We start from the raw sequence: 18902 nt of genomic DNA, 5'->3' as shown, positions 1-18902 counted from the left end.
CTGATGTTCTTTCAGTTTTCACCATTTGCCAAGGGCTCAAAACGTTACATGTTATCCACTGGTACCGATGCTACGGTATGCTTCTGGCAGTGGGACGTCAACAACATTGACTTTAGGTAAATGCAGCTTTAAACTGTCCCCCCTCCCTTGTATTCTCACACATAATGAAAAAGCTTAAACGAATTACATAGCTCATACTCATCTGTGGAGATTCAGAACTTTATTTGCTACTCTGCAGTTATGTGTGGTGGTCATTGTATTTCATTCATGAATATGACAACAGCATGCACTGCACCGCACCCTCTGACTCATTTTAGAAATCAAGTCATTGAATGACTTATCTTAATTATACTTTGCAGATATTGTGGCTGTCTTGAGTTTTCCGTCCCCCATCCAAGAACTTATAAACAAATTAAAAAAAGAAATTCCCCATCGTTCAAATCTGGAAGGATTTCTATTCTATTTGGCATCTGAAATTTAGAAGACATTTATTTTAACTTTACACTGATCTTTATAAGGATAAGTGGTTCAGAAAATGGATGGTTGGGCAGGACCTTTAAGATAAAGCCTACATTTGAAATGTACAGTATAATGACTAACTAAAAAATGCTGTGATCTTGACTATGTTCCCAAAAAGTGATCGTCCACACAAGTTTATAGAGCGTCCGAGACCTGGGGTTCAGACAGTGTGCTCCTCATTCAGTCCAGGTAATTAGTCCAACATGTAGACCACAATTACTAGGTATTTTGTTTGTAAATGCATCATGTATCTTATTTCAGGGTTAACCCACAATAAGTGTTCTTTTAATGTTTTTGCAGGTGGAATTTTCTTAGCCACAGGAAGCACTGATGATGTCATCAGAATATATTATGTGGGGACCGGAAGTCCAGAAAAGATAGCAGAGCTCCATGAACATACAGTGAGTTGACTTGTTTAAAATTTTAGCTGAAAATTAGCTTTGTTACAACATATGCAGAATTAGCCTGTTAACTTTCTATTTGTCTGTTCCATTTAGGACAAAGTGGACAGCATCCAATTTTGCCACTCAGGTGAAAGGTAATTAATAATTGACCTTATTTAAAAATCTTACACATGAATGAATATGGATGCTAGTGTTTCATTAAATGAAAGAGTGTAATGTTTAAAGTTACTCTAACTGTATCAGGTTTGTGAGTGGAAGCCGAGATGGCACCGCAAGGATCTGGAAGCTCCATCAGCGCCAGCAGTGGCGATGCATCTTGCTCAACATGTCCACCACTCTTGCTGGGTGAGCATGGTGTCCATTGAAAATGATCTCCTGCTGACACTATTGACTAAAGAATATACATAAATCTGGATTGTAGAACACGAAATAATTTGAAATTACACTGGAACTGTATTCAAGTGTGACATGGAAAATAGCCAACTCTTCGCAACAGGATCTTAATAGTTGTCGAAACATGTCACTGTTTGATGTCGTGTGAATCGTTCGTCGGAATTACCAAACCAAATCGGATGACTTTGGTACCCATTCCGAGATGACTTTTTTTTTTAACTTGTTTTGATTGGAGTCACTCAACTTGAACAGACGTTGCTAAATTGTGTAGTCGTCTGGAACAGGACTACTGTGGAATATGTCATAAATATTGCCATTATTAGGCTAGACTTTACTTGAAAAGATACATTTTAGAAATTGTATTAAGAAAGTATGTGGTTGTTCTCTAGTGCTGAGCCAATGAGTGAAGAGGAAAGCTACTTCAAGCCCAAAGTCACCATGGTAGCGTGGGACCGCCATGACAATACAGTCATCACCACCGTCAGTAACTATCTGATCAAAGTCTGGAACTCCTACACGGGACAGCTGCTACATGTCCTCAAAGTAATACTGCGCAGCATGTTGCACTAATTATTAGAATTCTGACAATCAAGCGAAGCACAATAGAAGAGACTAATACAAACCTTTTTTTCAGGGTCATGAGGCTGAAGTGTTTGTCCTCGAGCCACACCCATTTGACACCCGGATAATTCTGTCGGCAGGCCATGATGGAAATGTTTTCATATGGGATTTGATGCGAGGGACAAGCACACAGCACTACTTCAACATGGTACACTACAGAATTTTGATCACATTACTTTTATTATTACATTTAGCAAGGAAATGTTCAATCTTGATATGACATTCTTTGTGTTTTTTTTCATCTTATTTTCTGAAGTCCATTTGCAAGAGAAAAATAGGAGGGCCATTTGGTTGTTACAAAGAGGTTTTACTGTAATTTCTATGTCTACCGTCTAGATTGAGGGCCAAGGTTACGGAGCAGTTTTCGACTGCAAATTCACGCCTGATGGTCAACGTTTTGCCTGCACAGACTCCCATGGTCATCTGCTCATCTTTGGTTTTGGTAGCTCTAAACCTTATGAAAAGGTAAAAAAAAAAAAAAAAAGCACTGAAGTATGTAGAAATGTAAAAATGTCTTTTACAGGTTGAAACCTACAGTCCCTAATGCAAATTATTGTCTGTTTCTCTTGGTCCTCATACAGCTTCCAGACCAGGTTTTCTTCCACACAGACTACAGACCTTTGATTCGTGATGCCAACGGCTTTGTGCTTGATGAACAGACACAGCAGGCCCCACATCTCATGCCCCCACCTTTTCTTGTGGACGTGGATGGAAACCCTCATCCACCTAGGTAGACTGACAGTTCTATCAGTATTCTACCTCTCTGAGTTTAGACTTCACAAAATGGTAATAATTGAGAAGAGATTAAAGGCACTTTTTAATGAGGCATAAATTCTGTGCATTTCCAGATATCAGCGGCTTGTTCCAGGCAGGGAGAACGTCACAGCAGAACACTTGGTTCCTCAGCTGGGATACGTTGCTACAAGTATGAACATAGCGAAATATGACTGCTAATTTGAACTTGCGCTCTATCCTCATGCTTTCATGATTTCTTATTCAGGTGATGGAGAGGTCGTGGAGCAAGTGATTAGTCAGCAGACTGCAGAAGTTGAGGAGGTTGCCATCAGACGCAGCACCCTACTCGACGAGGCTATCCGAAACCTTCAGCAGCAACAGGAGCGTCAGAACCAGGCTGGTTCACAAGGGGGTGCTATGGTAATGCCACCAGCCCCAAGCACACCACGTAGAGGTATAATTATATGGGTTTATTTTTTTGAAACATTTCCCTCCTTATTTTGGTAGTGTAAATTAATACCCTCTGGAAATCTATTTTTGTCTTTACTGCAGTATCTGTAAATGATCGCGCAGAAGTGCAGTCTCCTCCAAATGTGGGTTTGCGGCGGAGCGGCCAGGTGGAAGGTGTCAGGCAGATGCACCAGAATGCACCTCGCAGTCAAATGGCCACGGAGAGAGACCTTCAAGCCTGGAGACGTCGAGTGGTGGTGCCAGAGCTCCCTGCGAGCAGCTACAGGTAGACAGAATCCTGAGACTACTGAGAATTGAATGTAGCTTATGAAATGGAACAGGTGCTACTTTTTTTGATACATGCTCAGAAATTCTTTTTTTAACATATTGACTTGACACACTTAATGACAATAATAAGAAAGCTGGACTCCCAAGAAAACCCACGCAAGCACGGGGAGATATTGTAGACTCCACACAGAATTGACAGAGCCCAGATTCAAACCCCCCCCCCCCCAGTCTCAGATCTCAGCAGCAGATGTTTATTATTATTCCTTTGTGTTTCCACTTAAAGTTCAATCGCATTTTTTTTAAATTCCAGTGTAACTGCATGTAATACCCATTAATCCTTTTCATGTGTCTGTCAGCATGTCTTCTTCTCACTCCTATTCGACCTTAAATGCTATTTTATTGATATTCATATTTAGTTTTTCTTTTGTGCCTGAAATAAAACTTCAATCAAATCAGTTAAATTTACATCGATACTCATTGTCTTCCAGGGACCAGGTTGACATCAGGGTTGCCAAAGGAGATGAAGAAGTAGCCTTGTACAATGCGAAAAAGAGACGCATAATGTACAGCAGTTGTCGAGTAGGTTCTTTTCTTACATGGTCAGATTTGCTGCAGCCTTGTATTCCCAGCATAGCTTCCTCTCTCTTTCGCGTTCTCTTTTTTTCTCTCACTCTCCTTGAAAAGGCTGCAATTTGGGCAGGTCAAGACTTTTTAATCAATAATAGATGTGTATTTTGATTTATTTTTATAGTGTCGTGGTTCCGTGCTCAGAACGTTTTCATATCATTGTTTTGTGCAACAAGAAGAAACGATTGCAGAGATAAAACCGCCGATTTGGGGGATTTCTGATTTACAGGCTTATGCCACAATTGTTTAGTAGAATATTGCGCAATTGTCTTGAAATGTAATAATAGTAATTCTTCAAAATTGTTCAGCCCTAATTTTATTTCTTATTTCTGTTTATTTGCTCTACATCAAAGACTGATTACCCGTTAGTCTCAAAGAATTCATTATCTAAAGCTTGTACAAACCTTCCCACATCTGTATTCTCTCAGGATGATTCTGATGAGGAGCCTCCTCCTGCAAAGCGAGCACAAATTCGCAGTGACACGCTGGAATTCATCGACCTGTCGTGTGAGGAGGGAGAAGAGACTGCAAGCTCTGATGCACACACTGAGGTATCACATTCACCACTGTCTTGAGACTTGTTTCAAAATGTTGTTTGGCTACACTCATTTCATTGAATAGTAAATGGCTTGTTCTGTTGTCTGTCCAGGACAACGACTTGGATGGCAGTGAACTGGAGTCATCTAATGACGAGGAGTGGAATAGTGACAGCGCAAGGTATTTACATTTCTCTGTATTCTTCAAATATCTTGCATGATTTCAGAAATCATCAATGTCTGGCCTTCAGAATTTTAAAGTATCACACTAACTTGCTCATCTATTTTCCTAGCAGTCAAAAATGTCTTTCTTAAAATTGTGCAGTCACTCGTCCAGTGAGTATTCGGACTGGACAGCAGATGCTGGCTTCAATCTGCAGCCTTCAACTCCTTTATCATCGCGTAAACGAGTACGACTCCAGCTCAGCAGTTCAGAAGAGGAGGAGGAAGACAACGAAGAGGAGGACGAGAAAGAGCAGCCGCAGCAGCAACAGCATCATCAGCAGAGTGATGAGGAGGAAAAAACAGGAACTAAAGGAAAAGAGAAGGCCAAGAAATCAAAGAACAAGTCTCCCAGAGTGAGTTGTGAAGCACTGGTATCATTGTAGAATATTTTACTATATCTATATACCTGAATGACTTTGTGGGAAAAATCTGTATTTGACTGAAAACTTCAACTTCTGGTAATGTTACGCACTGTTTGATATATTCTCTTTAATATATCATATATTCTATTGACATATTCTCAGCGGCCAAAAGTCAGACCGTCCATCAACAGAGAGGTGTCGAACGAGTTTCGACCCTCGTTATGGATCACTGATGTCATTCCCAGGAAATCTCCTTTTGTTCCCCAGATGGGTGATGAGGTGTGTTTTTGAAAAATTAAATCAGGAACTCATAATTCTCGCAGTATGTTTATCTCTGGAATTGTTTGGTAAACCTCTTCTCTTTCAGGTGATTTACTTCCGACAAGGCCACGAGGCTTATGTTGAGGCTGTCAGACGAAATGATTTGTACCCTATCAACTTAGACAAGCAACCCTGGAAGAAAATGGAGCTGAGGGTAAGGCAAACTCAGACAGGGAGGACCGTAATGCTGTTAGAAAAATACAGTTGTGTATGTTCAATGAAATGTACCTGGTACTGTACAAATTGTCATTTAATGTCTTGAAAAAACCCTGCTGCTTCTTTTCCAGGACCAAGAGTTTGTTAAGATTACTGGAATCAAATATGAAGTCTGCCCTCCAACACTCTGCTGTTTGAAACTGACTCTGATTGACCACGGCACAGGCAAAATTACAGACAAGTCTTTCTCGGTCAAGTAAGTCATTTGTCAGGCATCAGAATAGATAGGCTGAGAAAAAACCCCAAATATAACCGCCTTTTGGATTTATTTTACTCTGCAACACGTACAACTGTTTTCTCTTTCCAGATATCATGATATGCCTGATGTAATAGATTTCCTGGTGCTGAGGCAATGTTATGATGAGGCACTTCGTAGAAACTGGCAACCAGGTGAGTTGGCTTAAGAGGGTATGTGAAGACAGAACTAATGCATGAAACTTACCATATGTCTTGCATGGCAGCACATTCTGTACGATGGGAATTCCCAGCAAACTGATAAAGATAGTAGGAATGGGCAATTACTAATACCAGGTATCGATGCCAATACAGGTCTTATTTCACGGTATTAGTACTCGCGGTATTGGCCACTCTTTTGTGACCATCTTACCATCAGGAACCAGAAATGAGAAGAAAATTGCAGTTAATTTCATGCAATTTCAAGGAAAAGGTACTAGTGGTATTGGTGCCTTAAATCGGTATCTGTCACTGCTTAAAAATTTAGAACTTGTACCGGTATCCTTCTGGGGAAAAAAAAAAGTGGTATTGAACATCCCTTATGAATTGTTCTGGGTAATTCTAAGGTTTAGCGAGGGAATTTTAAGTATCAGCCTTGCTAGGCCTTGTTCACATTGACATTTTGGCTTTGTTTTTCTTTTTTAAGGTGACCGGTTCCGGTCGGTGATAGACGATGCTTGGTGGTTCGGAACCATCATTTGTCAAGAGCCATACCAACCAGAATACGCTGACAGTCTCTTCCAGTGCTTTAAAGTCAGGTGGGTAATGGACAAAACTGTGGAATTTGCCTGGTTAAATTATGCCTTAGTCACACAAACCTGATAGTTTAAGCTTTTTTTTTTTTAATCTGTTTTAGATGGGACAATGGGGAAAATGAAAAGCTGAGTCCTTGGGATATGGAAGCAATTCCACATGATGGTAACTTTGGGCCGAACATTCAGCATAGCTGTGAAATGTTGAAGCAACAATATTCTGTTTTGTCACCAGATTTTGTACAGACACTCTGGGTTTATCCTTTTTTGTACAGACATTACCGACGGTATTCTCTCTCTCTGCTTTGCAGCTGTGCTTCCAGAGACTGAAGGAGGCAGCATCCCCGTTACGGCAGAGGAGATGAGTGAGTTGATGTACAAGCCTCTGAAGGGAGAGTGGGGGGAAAAGGGCCGGGACCAAGAGTGTGAGCGAATCGTCGCTGGTATAGGCCAGCTCATCACTGTTGGTGTGTATTGGTGATCATAAATTGTCCCTGGATTCAAATCAACAAACTAACGCTCTGGTGTTTTGTGTTGCAGAGATTGCTGCGCCTTTCTCTGGCCCTGTCGATCTTATCCAGTATCCCACCTACTGTACTGTGATTGCTTACCCTACTGATCTGGACACCATAAGATTTCGACTCTTAAACAAATTCTACAGGTCAGTCCCGTAACTAGAGATCATTTATGCAATGAACTCAAGTTATGCTTTGTTTTAAGGGCTGTACTGTATGATACGCTATGCACTGACACTCTGGACTCTTGGTCCACAGACGACTCTCAGCATTAATTTGGGATGTCAGATACATTGCACACAACGCTCGCACTTTCAATGAGCCAAGAAGCAAGATTGCGCACTCTGCAAAAATCATTACCAATGTCCTGCAGAAATTTGTCAAGTAGGTTCTTCAATTTCCTTTTACCGTTCAGCAATGTCATTGTCGAACAGATTTTGTGATTTATGTTCTTCTTTCTGTAGTGATCCAAGCTGCACAGACATCATGGATATTTATAGTGTTGTTGAAGAAATGGACGAGGATGATGAGGTACATCAACTATTTTTGACCCCCTGTCATTTTCCAGGTTCATTACTATCCTCCATTCTTCAATTATCATGAAATATATATCTTTGCTTCGGTGTGTACTCATGTTTGCGCCATTGACTGAATTTCTTTTTGCAGTCATTCGCCCAAAGCGGTGGGATTAATTTCTATTCTAGTAGAAAAAATAAATAAAATGGTGCTCACCTCTTTGTAGATAACATAACATAACATAACATGTTTGTAATTATTCAAATAAACTAAAATTGAAGCACTTTTATTGTACTTCCATTAATTCATATATTCTTTCTTTTACAGGAAGCAGATACAGAGGCACCAGGAACTTCAACGGGACACAGACTGCGTCAGGTAATCAGTGTTACCAGATTCATCAGTTGAAACAGTGTGAAAGTTAGTGTCGGTGTGTGGAAATATGAATATGGATGGGGGTAAATATGGGCATCTTGAGGCGAGAACGTCGTCATTCAGTGATGAGGAAACCTTCACTCCTAATTACAGCGCTCTGTGGAAGTGCTGCCAGACAGAGATGCTTGGAAGGAGCATTGCAAATCTTTGGTCGATTACATATTGGACTGTGAGGACTCTGAGCCGTTCAGACAACCTGTGGATCCTGAGAACTATCCAGTAAGTTAAACACTGCTAAAATCCAAATGTTTCATCTCAGTTTCTTCATTTGATGTTGAATTCTTAACCGTTTGCTTTATGTCACCAGGACTACCATGATATTATTGACACACCAATGGACTTTGGGACTGTGAAAAGGGCCTTAGGGGAAGAACGTTATGAAAATCCAATAGAGCTTTGCAAAGACACGCGGTTAATATTTGCAAATGCTAAAGCCTACACACCCAATAAACGGTCCAAGGTAGGGGGGGAAAGTTTTCAAAATTAGGATTATTACAATTTCATTCAATTTCTTCTTTTTAAGTTGTTTTTTTTTTTTTTTTTTACGAGACTTTTGTTGTTGTTGTAGATTTACAGCATGACCTTGCGGCTCTCTGCCTTCTTTGAGGAGCAAATCCGATTAATCATATCAGAATACAAAACAGCAGTGAAGAGCAGTGCCAGGCTCCGTCGCAGCCAGCGGTTCAAAAAGAAAATGCAGCACGATCCAACAAGGTGTGCTTGTTTAGCTTGCCTCCATGTGTGAAGGCATGTCAAAACAATGAAATGACATTGATGTGCAATTAATGCTTACGTATTTTATTCATGAATCATTGTCTGATAAGTTGTCTCTCTCTCTCTCTATCTCTCTCTCTCTCTCTCTCTCTCTCTCTCTCTCTCTCCGTCTCTCCGTCTTCAGTCAAAAGAGGGATTTTGTGAAAACTCGGGAAAAAGTGGAGTCTGTGTCTGGGACCAAATCTACCTCAGCCAAAGCGTCAGTTCCTGAGCGGGCAAGGAGGCCACGAAGAGGCAGCACCGGTCACAGCTCCTCGGAAGATGAATCTGCTTCGAAAGGTGCTTCATCGACAGCAGGTATATAAGAAATGTAGTTTCCCCATTTTGTCATTTGTTAAGCAAATCATTTGCTTTGCTGTGTTTTGCCATGCTCATAACCCTTTTCTTACAAATCAACCATGGGAGTCATTTTGTAGCTAAGAAGTCTGAAGCTAGCATCTTTAGAGGTCCAACGTGTGTCATTGTGAGAAATTTCGGCCGTTTCTTCTTCAGACTCCGACAGTGAACTATCCGACTCAGAGGAGGAGACGCGTCCAGGTTCCTCCAAACATCATCAAAGCAAACAGAAAGCAAGAGTTACAAGAGGCAGCTCTTCCAAGCATCGTAACAAAGGTCCCGTTGTGCCTCTTGTTGGCGAATAAGTGGAATGTATTTAAGTTAGTACTTATTGCTATGCAAATATATTTTTGTAGTTGCTGAGAGTGATAGTGATGAGAAGGAGGTTGAGGAAGAGGACGAAGAGCCACTTGACAGTGAAGGGCAAGAGAATGGAGAAGCATCTTCCAATTCTTCAGGTCGCCGCTATCACAGTAGGGCAGCAAAGAGCAGGACCGCACGACTGACCAGAAACGCCGCCGCTGCTGCCGACAGAAAAAAGACAGGTAAAAGTTTGTCATCCAACCTTTTATGACGCAACCGAGCATTATGGTTGTGCAATACTGTCAATGCAGAGGGCAGAGTGGAGATGAACGGTCACGCCACCCGGTCCTCTGCAAGGGATAGACGTCAGCTGCAGGACTCCGACAGAGGCTTATCACAGGGTTCCGATGGAGATGAGGAGGAAGAAATTACCACTCGCAGATCACTTAAGAGGAAAACAGCCAGGGTAGCTGTCAACAGGATGAAACTCCTTGAAGCGTCAGATGAAGAGGATGAGGAGGCGGAGGACGATGACAACGAAGAGCCAATAAGGAGCCGCCTCCGCAACACTTCCCGGGCCAGCAAACGGAGCGCAGTGCTTCAGAGCAGCTCTGAATCAGATGGAGAGCCACAGGGTGGGTAGATGTGTTCTTCGTGTGCTGACAGCCCTCAGCCCTGGCACGCTTTGTTTTTTGGTGCATAAAGTCACATTTCCTCCAAAGTGGTCCTGTTCAATTCAGCTCAGCTCACTGAGGCAGGTTTAAATCTGTAAACCTTTCACCACAGCCTTTTTGTTGAGTGCTGGTCTCTCAACCACGTACCATACTGCCTTGATGATAATATTTCTTGACAAAGCTTATTAATGCCAAATTTCACATTTGATTCTTTTGCTGTAGCTTCTGCAAATTCAAAGGAATTGTCTGAAGAATCCCAGGATGAGGAAAATGGCAATGGTAGCAGCTCTTCAAGCTCCTCCTCTCACAGTAAGCCAAACGGAGATACAAGAACGTCACCCAACAAAAAGGCCAATGGTGTGTTACTGAATCTTTATATTTAAAAATGCAGAAAGTGGTTTAATCAAATCACTTCTTGACTTGCAGGAACTTTGACTTGTGTGAACGGACACGCCCCAAAACACAAGTCAGATAGCAGCTCTGAGCAAGAGGAGGAGGAGGAGGAGGAGGAGGAAGCTGCAGAAGAGAGTTCAGGAGACGCGGAGGAAGAAGATGCAAAGGAGGAAGATTCTGCACATCAGAAACCAAGTAGAAGCTCATCCCAGAAGAGTAGAATTACCATTGAGGAGAAGGATGCAGAGCGGGAGGAAGGAAACACCAAACGAAGGGCCACCCGACGCCAACTTCCTGTAAGCTCAGATGAAGAGGACTCTCCTCCTCATCAAGGGCCACAGCAAAATGGAAGAAACAAGGAGGACACTCTCCTCAAAGACTCTAAAAAGAGTAAACTATCAATGTCTAAAAGCCAAGATCAACAAAAACCTGCCTCAGCTCATAAACCTGATGCAGGTGATTCCAAGGTGCTCAGTCGTATACCGAAGAAGTACCACAAGAAAAGATCAAAAAAAGATCGACAGAGTGAAGCTGAAAGCAGTCGCTCCAGTGGTGAGTTTGAGAGCAAGAACAGGAAGCCTGCAAAGAACATCAAGTCAAAACGACCACAGGGCGACACTTCTGCTTTTGAGAGTTCTGAACATGACTTTAAACCCAAGAAGTCAAGGAGAAAACGCTCCACCGGTTCATCGGACCAAGAGTCAGATGAGTCGGGCAACGCGTCCAACAAGCGTCTTAACCTCAGAGTTCTGCCGAAAAAGAAATACATCAGCGACAGCTCTGCTTCTGATGAAGACTCTGCACGTCAGAGAAAATTGAGAAACGGGAACAAAGCAGGCTCAGTTCCGAGGGAAGACCGCTGTAATACGAACGAGTCGAAGAAAAGCGCTCGAAACGAAAGCAGGATTCAGATGTCTTCCAAGAGAAAACGAATTTACACCTCAGGATCTGAAGATGAAGAAAAGGTGCCAGTGGCCAGGAACAACAAGAATAGCAAACGTCCTAAACGAGAAGCAAAACAAGACAAGGAAGAGAAGGCCGATTCCCAGTCAAATTCCAGTGAGGAGGAAGTAGATGCTCGCCGCTCGCGCAGAGAGAAGAACGAGAAGCTGTCCAAACACAAAACGCGTAAGGAAAGCTGCAGCAGTAATCACAGTTCCGACTCTGAAAGCGAGCAGTCGTCCACAGCCAGTGAAAACTCTTACGCCAGCTCAGGGTCCCACAGCAGTCCAAAGAGAAAGAATCCGAGACAGGCCCAGCACGGCCAAAGGACTGCCGGTCGCCAATTAAGGCAGCGCCGAGCACAAGTGGTCTTGGAGGCGGAGGACAGTGACGGGTCGTACAGCAAACCGCAGAAAAAGTGCCGTGTTAACACCCGGAACCGCGGGAAGCGGACTGTCCATTATCATGACAGCGAGTGAAGGCCGAAGAGGGTTGACAACTGGAGACTGTAAAGAAAAGACACTTATTGGTAGCAGCACTGGTTTCCTTGAAAAAAAAAAATGCTGTGAATTTGTTTCTTTCAGGGATATTTATATTTTCTATGAAAAGCGCGTTTATAGATGTAATACAAATTCTAGCATTTGAACTGCTGGTCTTCACGAGAATACAGATCAAAACGCCACCTGCCAATCGTGTTTGCTGCGATTGTGGCCAGCAGAGTTAACATTGTGAGGAATCTTGGGTGCTATCTAATATACCTCTGCTAAATCCAAGCATATTGCTGGCTTGCACTAAGAAACACTGTAAGGAGGTATTTCATACACTAGTTTTGCATTAGAAACTCAGGGGGTCAACTAAGTTTACTGTAGTCTCAGATGTGCTTTTTTTTTCAAGCTATCAAATGGATAAGCATCAATTCCAGGTGGGAAAACGTCGAAGCACACGCAACTGAGACAAAACCAATTCACAATGTCACTTAAGACTACAGCACTCCTTTGTAAATCCATAAATACATTTAAATCTTTTGTCTGTTATATGAGCCAAATGAAATGTTTCCCCATTGTTGCTCTTTTTTTTTTCTTTAGATTTGTGTTGTACATGTAAATAAGTGTTTGTTTTTGATGGAGAAAGAATGGATTGGCCATTAGTCAGTAGCAAGATGTTTATTTAAAGCATTTTTTTTTTTTTTATTTTACTATAAATTTTGTCTTGCCATATGTCATCAATTGGTACATTTTTTTGCCAAGTACGAGTAACTAGGTGTACTTTTTGCAGAATACTGTAATTTCTCATATTGGGAAGACTTTTGTCGTGTTACTTTCAGTATTAAATTCTTTGAGTCGACTAAAACATGGTTCAGTTTGGTTCATGCGGGATTCCTTTAATGCAGTTGCTTTGACATTTTCTCAATGGTTTTCGTAATACACCTTCAATAAAGCAATTTTAATAAATCCATGTGTTACGTTTTTCCAGGAAATGCGTGCTGCAACACATGGAGTCAAATGTATCGAAATAATTCAGGTTTTGGTTTTTTTTGCCTTGTAAGCAGGGGTACCTGTTACATACTCCACACCAATAGGTGGCGGTAATACATTTGAGTTTCTTGTCAACCACCATAGCACTGTAGGAAGAAGGCGGAGCCCGTTTGACACCCGCATGTTTGTTGATGTGTACCCCCAGTATCATGTGTGACAAAGGCTGTCTTTTCTGAGAATAATTACAACAATTTAGCGTGTTTTGGTTGTTATTTGGGTTATTATTTACGTCCCACGATTTTATCAAAATTACTTTTTTAGCTCAAGCTAGCACCGAACCTAGGATTAGCATGTCCTCTGAGGGTCTCAGTCGGTACAAGAAGAAGCATCAGTAACAGACAGTAATTCAACATGAGTAAATGTTTGCTTTTCTGTGTGAAGAATAGAAGTCTGTGGACGTCTTTTCGCAAGACTGTCACAACATGGTCACCTGTTGGTGCAGCTTTCAATGTCAAACCTCACAAGAGACTGGAAGCGTTTGAGAAAAATGTGGTGAGTACAGGATTGGGACTTTCTCAGATATCTCACGTTTTCTTAGTGCGACAGCAGTTATTCATATTCGATTAATCTCTCCTTGAGCACTCTGCATAATATTGAATTTAAAAAGGCCTTATAGGCAGGTGACACACATTCAAAGTTTGTTTGCATCACTGTCAGGGAGTATGTCAATGCATGGTTTGTGATACTCGTAGAAGGACTTTTAAAATGTGATGAATAATTGGAGACAAACAACTATGAAGGTGAATTTTACTTGTGTCAAGAGAGGATTGCAATACTCAAGACAGTTTTAATATTATGTTCAAATGCTTGAAACATCTAATTGTGTTTATGTTTGATTGTAGGGTTTGTTTGGCTTGCCAGAGCTGAGTTCTCCGGCTGGATTTCAGGTGGCCACAAAGGTGGCTCTAAAGAATACAGAACTACTGATCAAAAAAGTGTGTACTTCTGCTCCAGGGCTTGAGACTGTCACAGCTTTTGACCAGCTCTCTGATGGTCTTTGTAAAGTGGCGGACTTGGTAAGTTCAGCACCAAGTACCAGACGAGGCGTTATGGCCTTAAAATGAAATATGCCTAAAAATCAGATTCCAATATTGTTATTGCTCCATCCTCTTATGATATGTTTTTGTTCTGCTTTTCTTGTTATGAGATTTCCTTTATTTGTCCAATACCAAACAAGATTTAAAAAAAATAAAATCATCAATTTTTAAGGTAACAGAAATAATAGATAAATAATAGTTTTTTCCCCACTGTAGTGATATCACACATAAACAAACATAGTTCATCTGTTATGCTTACGGGATTGAAGTCTCACATAATCGCAGTTCAACCTTGGAACTTTCGTGCAACGTCAGAGGTGGATTTCTTCCCAAAAACCTTTGTTGCCTTCCAAAATGTATGACCACTATCATACTCAAACAAATTCAAAGAGAGGTTCAATTTTTTTTCCCCCTCATGTCAAACTTTCAAATCCAAGAAGCTTAAATTAACATCATCTGATTGAGTTGTTTGTGAGGCAAATCTGTCTCTCCATTTCCAGGCGGATTTTGTTAAAATAGCACATCCTGATCCAGTGTACCGCGAGGCCGCAGAAAAGACCTGCATTGAGATCGGCACAGTCGTGGAGAAGTAAAGGACTAACACACGATTTTGTTTCGTCAGTACTAGCAGTAATCTAACAATGAAATCATGCTGACTCTACAGGTTGAACACCAATGTGGAGCTATGCAACAGTTTGAAGAATTTGCTGGACAGGCCGGATCTTGTGGCTCAGCTGGACTCAGACACAAGGTGCCCCATCACAATAGAGTACCTCTTAAGTAATTGTGAATAGGCAGAATATAAAATATGCACCAGAAGTATTGCCGAGTGTTATATCAGCAAGTATCAAAGGTTTAACTCTGGTCTGGTTGACTTTTTTGCAACACTTAATTGTAAAAAAAAAAAAAAACTTAAAATAAACCCATCAAAGAGTAACATTCATAAAGTTTAAATTTGATTAACACATTCGCAACAGTTAATAAACTTATAGATTGCAAAAATGTGTCCTTGTGACAAGTTTTAGAGTTCAACTGTATAGGTTTAATTGTACCAAGAATGTGTTTATTATGATTCATTATGGTTTTCTTTTCCAAGAATATAGTACCATCGGTGCATGTCCCAATGTAACCTACAGTACATACTTAAAAAATAATTTCATATTGCTGTCTTTGCAGGAGAGTAGCAGAGTTATTTATGTTTGACTTTGAAATCAGCGGGATTCATCTCGATGAGAAACTGGTGAGAGGCTTGTTGCGTGTGAAAAAAGTCAGACAGAAATGACAGACATTTGTCTTGTTGTCACTTCGCATTGCAGAGGAAAGAGGCAGTTGCTCTCCACGTGAAGCTCTTGGATTTAAACAATGAATTCTTGGTTGGCTCTCACATGGCCAACAGAATCGCCAGGTCAGCCATTCCCGAACATCTCCACTTGCACTTTGCCAGCTCAGGAAGTTTTGTGGAAATTGGAGGATTACACGCCGACTCGCCAGATGACTTGGTGTGTGTGACTAAATCTCGAACATTACTCTCATTGCTCAGTAGGTGGCGCGGTTGCTTCATAATTAATTCAAGAGATGCATTCAAGCGCTTTGATGGAATGATTGTTTGGCTATGTTTCACCATTTCATGTTTCTTTTTCACAAAAGACATATTTTGATTGCAATCTTATAATACGTTTAAGCTTAATATGTTCAGAACCCATCCGTCCACTTTCTGAACCGCTGCTTCTCGTGAGGCTCGAGCCGTTCATGCTCAATCATGCAGCACCAACATTTTGTTTATATTTTATGCACAATAACTTTAAATCACAAGCAATGAAATCTTAATGTGTTCTGCCCCCAAGCAACTACAGATATGCTGACATAAAAGTATTATGACACCCTATTGCATTGGATTAGGATTGCCCTCAAGAGTTTGATAAATAGATTTTAGAGTTTTTCTTTTGATGCTCTTTATTATTTTCCATTTAATTCACATACCCACAAATAAATAGATCCTCTGCACAGCATGCAGTATATGAACAGCAGTTTTTTTTTATGTTGTTGAATGTTGTCGTAAAAAAAAATAGACAACTTGAAAATGTATTAGTGAGGGTAAGCATACCAATTTAGCAATCCAGATAAGTACAGTAGAAAATTGAGTCGCGCTGGAGGTGTACAAATTACAATGCATAATATAACCAGCCGGTTCGAAGCAGGTCTAATCCATCGTTCAAGTCATTTGTTTTTCATTTGGCTTTGTGTGTGTGTTCTGGGGTTAATGAAAGTAACTCAAATAACATTTTCATATTAACAGTACTTAATTCCATTTTAGCATATTGAATTAGTGGTATTAACAATTGGAAAATAATTTGTATATTCAGACTTGAAGGATAATGTCTCTTGTTACTATTTCACATTGGTAGGTGCGAGAAATCGCCTACAGGGTTTACCTGTATCCAAACGCAGACCTGATGGAATGTCTGGAAGAACTCCTAAGATGCAGATATAAACTGGCCAAACTGGTGGGATACGACTCCTATGCCCACAGAGCCTTGAAGGGAACTATGGCAGCAACCCCAGGTTCAATTATAACCACAGATAATTACTGCTCGTTTATGCCTTTTGGATGATTCTGTCTGTTTTTAATGAGGAGCGCATGGGAATGACTTTCTAGTAGCAGAATTAAGCAGGGCGTTAGACTTCACATAAATAGTGCCATTTTGCCCTTAACATTTTAGACATAAAGTTTGTTTTTATCTATTTGTCGACTGTTTACAAACTAATTCCTCAATATTTTAGGTTAGGGGCCAGTCTGATCCTAGTAAAAAAAAAAAGTTAGACTGGAGCCCTGTTAGGTGCCATTCTTTGTGGCTGTCTTCACACAATCGAGCTACAAAAGTATGATGGATTTTGATTATGATGATTATGTTATTTGTTGTTTCATGCTGCATTCATTTTTGTATATTTCAGAAACAGTGATGGGGTTTCTTCAACTCTTAACAGATAAGCTGTCAGTCAGGTACATTTCGAGAAAGAAATTCTAGAAACATTTCTATAATTGATCATATTTATCATGTACAGTGGACCCCCACTATTCGTGGGAAATGAATAATAAATAATGAATGTAAAAATGAAAAAAAAAAAACCTTCAACTTCTGACTTTTATTTGCTCTTCTCCTCCCAATGTCACAGAACAGCAAAGGACTTTGCTATGATGAGTGACATGAAGAAAAAACTCAACCCTCGGCATTCGGTGGGTGACACTCTGTTCCCTTTCCAGCTATATTCCAGGTTCTTTGTCATCTATGAGAACTCACATGTTGTGTTGACACAGGAGCTCATGCCGTGGGATCACCCGTTCCTCAGTGGAGTATTGCGTGCCGAAAGGTTCGAAAACATTCTTATTTTAATCACTGCATTTACTCGAGTAGTGGAAACAAATAGGTGAGACGTTTGGGCTAATCCATGTGTATTCTAACCTACCAGTCTATCGAAACTCTAGCTTAAGTCTGTTCATTTTGCCCAGATTTAGCTGGGAATGCACTGCTGCAACAAAAGAATACTACTCTGTTCTTGCAAAATTCTATTTGCATTTACAGCATATACAGAAATAAGCTTGAAATGCAGCCTTTGTTTTAGTTCGCTACAAATACTACTGTATTAAAGATTCTGACATTTACCAAATGAATAATGTTTGCTCAGTTTCAGTTGGCACTGAAAGAGAGGTGCGCATTCATTCATGAAATAGTTTTCTAATTTGTTTCTAATGGACATAGTCCAACCTCAACAAGACAACATATCATACATACTTTTAGATCTTAGATGTGTCTTTTGTTTCTCTTGTGTTTTTGGTCATGGTTCAGGTACAACATCGAACCCAGTCTGTATAGCCCTTACTTTTCCCTGGGGGCCTGCATGGACGGTTTGAACATTCTCTTCTCTCGGCTCTACGGTGTCTCCCTCATGTCCGAACAGCCCAACTCTGGAGAGGTGTGGAGCGACGACGTGCGCAAATTGGTATGCTGTTGTCTGTGTGGTAATTACCTGTTGCCTGATTATTATTATTTTTTTTTAATCATTTCCAAGTTTAAAATTTCCATGGGTTTGTGCACATTTACAGGCTGTAGTTCATGAAACAGAGGGATTACTTGGCTATATCTACTGTGACTTTTTTCAGCGGAAAGACAAACCTCATCAGGTGAGCATACACACACACACACACACACACACACACGCTCAATCTTCTGCTTCTTACTCGTAGTGTCATTACCTCCATCACAGTAGAACACAATGGACCCCTTAATGCTTTAATTGTCATTTTACAACAGGTATACAACTAAATTGGGACTTCAAAATGCAGTTGGTTACTAAGTCTTGCTTGTCGAACACCGGTGTAAAGGTCAAGGCCCGACGGCCAGATACGGCCTGCCACATCATTTTAAGAAAAGAATATGCATGCATATGTCAATTACAAAATTTCAAATTGTTTTCACTTTAAAAGAAAATGGATATTGTTATCCATTTTTCTTACCATTTATTTTTTTAAATCATTTTTATTTTTAAATTAATTTAATTGACACCCCTGCTGTAGAATCTAAACATCTGCTATTGGCTTTCAGAGACACTAACTGTTAAATGGACAAGCACTTTCACTTTTGTTAAAGGACTTCATTTTTGCTTTTTGTGGAATCAAGATAGCAGCCTTCCCTCCCACCACAGAATCCAAAACAGTACAATCCTATCATCTTGCGACTAAAAGATTACACAACAATGAATG

General features: G+C 40.6%; 2 protein-coding genes across 2 annotated transcripts; both read left to right on the top strand.

Moving 5' to 3' along the window:
• The first annotated feature begins 9 nt into the window (after positions 1–9).
• On the top strand, positions 10–13022 carry LOC147035968 (bromodomain and WD repeat-containing protein 1-like). Its single transcript, XM_085905362.1, has 36 exons — positions 10–116; positions 638–708; positions 820–920; positions 1017–1057; positions 1167–1268; positions 1706–1859; positions 1951–2085; positions 2274–2402; positions 2519–2667; positions 2786–2862; positions 2938–3126; positions 3225–3408; positions 3899–3989; positions 4466–4588; positions 4687–4754; positions 4899–5151; positions 5323–5439; positions 5528–5635; positions 5769–5893; positions 6005–6087; positions 6578–6689; positions 6788–6849; positions 6995–7150; positions 7224–7344; positions 7457–7582; positions 7663–7729; positions 8042–8092; positions 8243–8368; positions 8457–8609; positions 8718–8863; positions 9048–9220; positions 9416–9535; positions 9616–9804; positions 9874–10197; positions 10459–10593; positions 10663–13022. The coding sequence occupies exons 1-36, from the start codon at positions 49–51 to the stop codon at positions 12048–12050; spliced, it is 5817 nt and encodes a 1938-aa protein (XP_085761488.1). The 5' UTR covers positions 10–48; the 3' UTR covers positions 12051–13022.
• Positions 13023–13185: 163 nt separating this feature from the next.
• LOC147035967 (mitochondrial intermediate peptidase-like) lies at positions 13186–18323 on the top strand (the record flags this gene model as incomplete). Its single annotated transcript, XM_085905363.1, has 12 exons — positions 13186–13598; positions 13949–14122; positions 14644–14732; positions 14808–14894; positions 15320–15383; positions 15460–15642; positions 16549–16705; positions 17096–17144; positions 17318–17378; positions 17460–17512; positions 17989–18142; positions 18246–18323. Coding segments are annotated over exons 1-12 (1290 nt in total), but the record flags the coding sequence as incomplete, so codon positions are not given.
• Positions 18324–18902: the final 579 nt, after the last annotated feature.

The sequence above is a fragment of the Syngnathus leptorhynchus genome, unplaced genomic scaffold, assembly GCF_054491065.1.
Source record: "Syngnathus leptorhynchus isolate UIUO unplaced genomic scaffold, UIUO_Slep HiC_scaffold_899, whole genome shotgun sequence".
Classification (NCBI taxonomy): domain Eukaryota; kingdom Metazoa; phylum Chordata; class Actinopteri; order Syngnathiformes; family Syngnathidae; genus Syngnathus; species Syngnathus leptorhynchus.
Note: the sequence above shows the minus strand (reverse complement) of the source record. Positions and strands in the feature narration are given on the sequence as shown.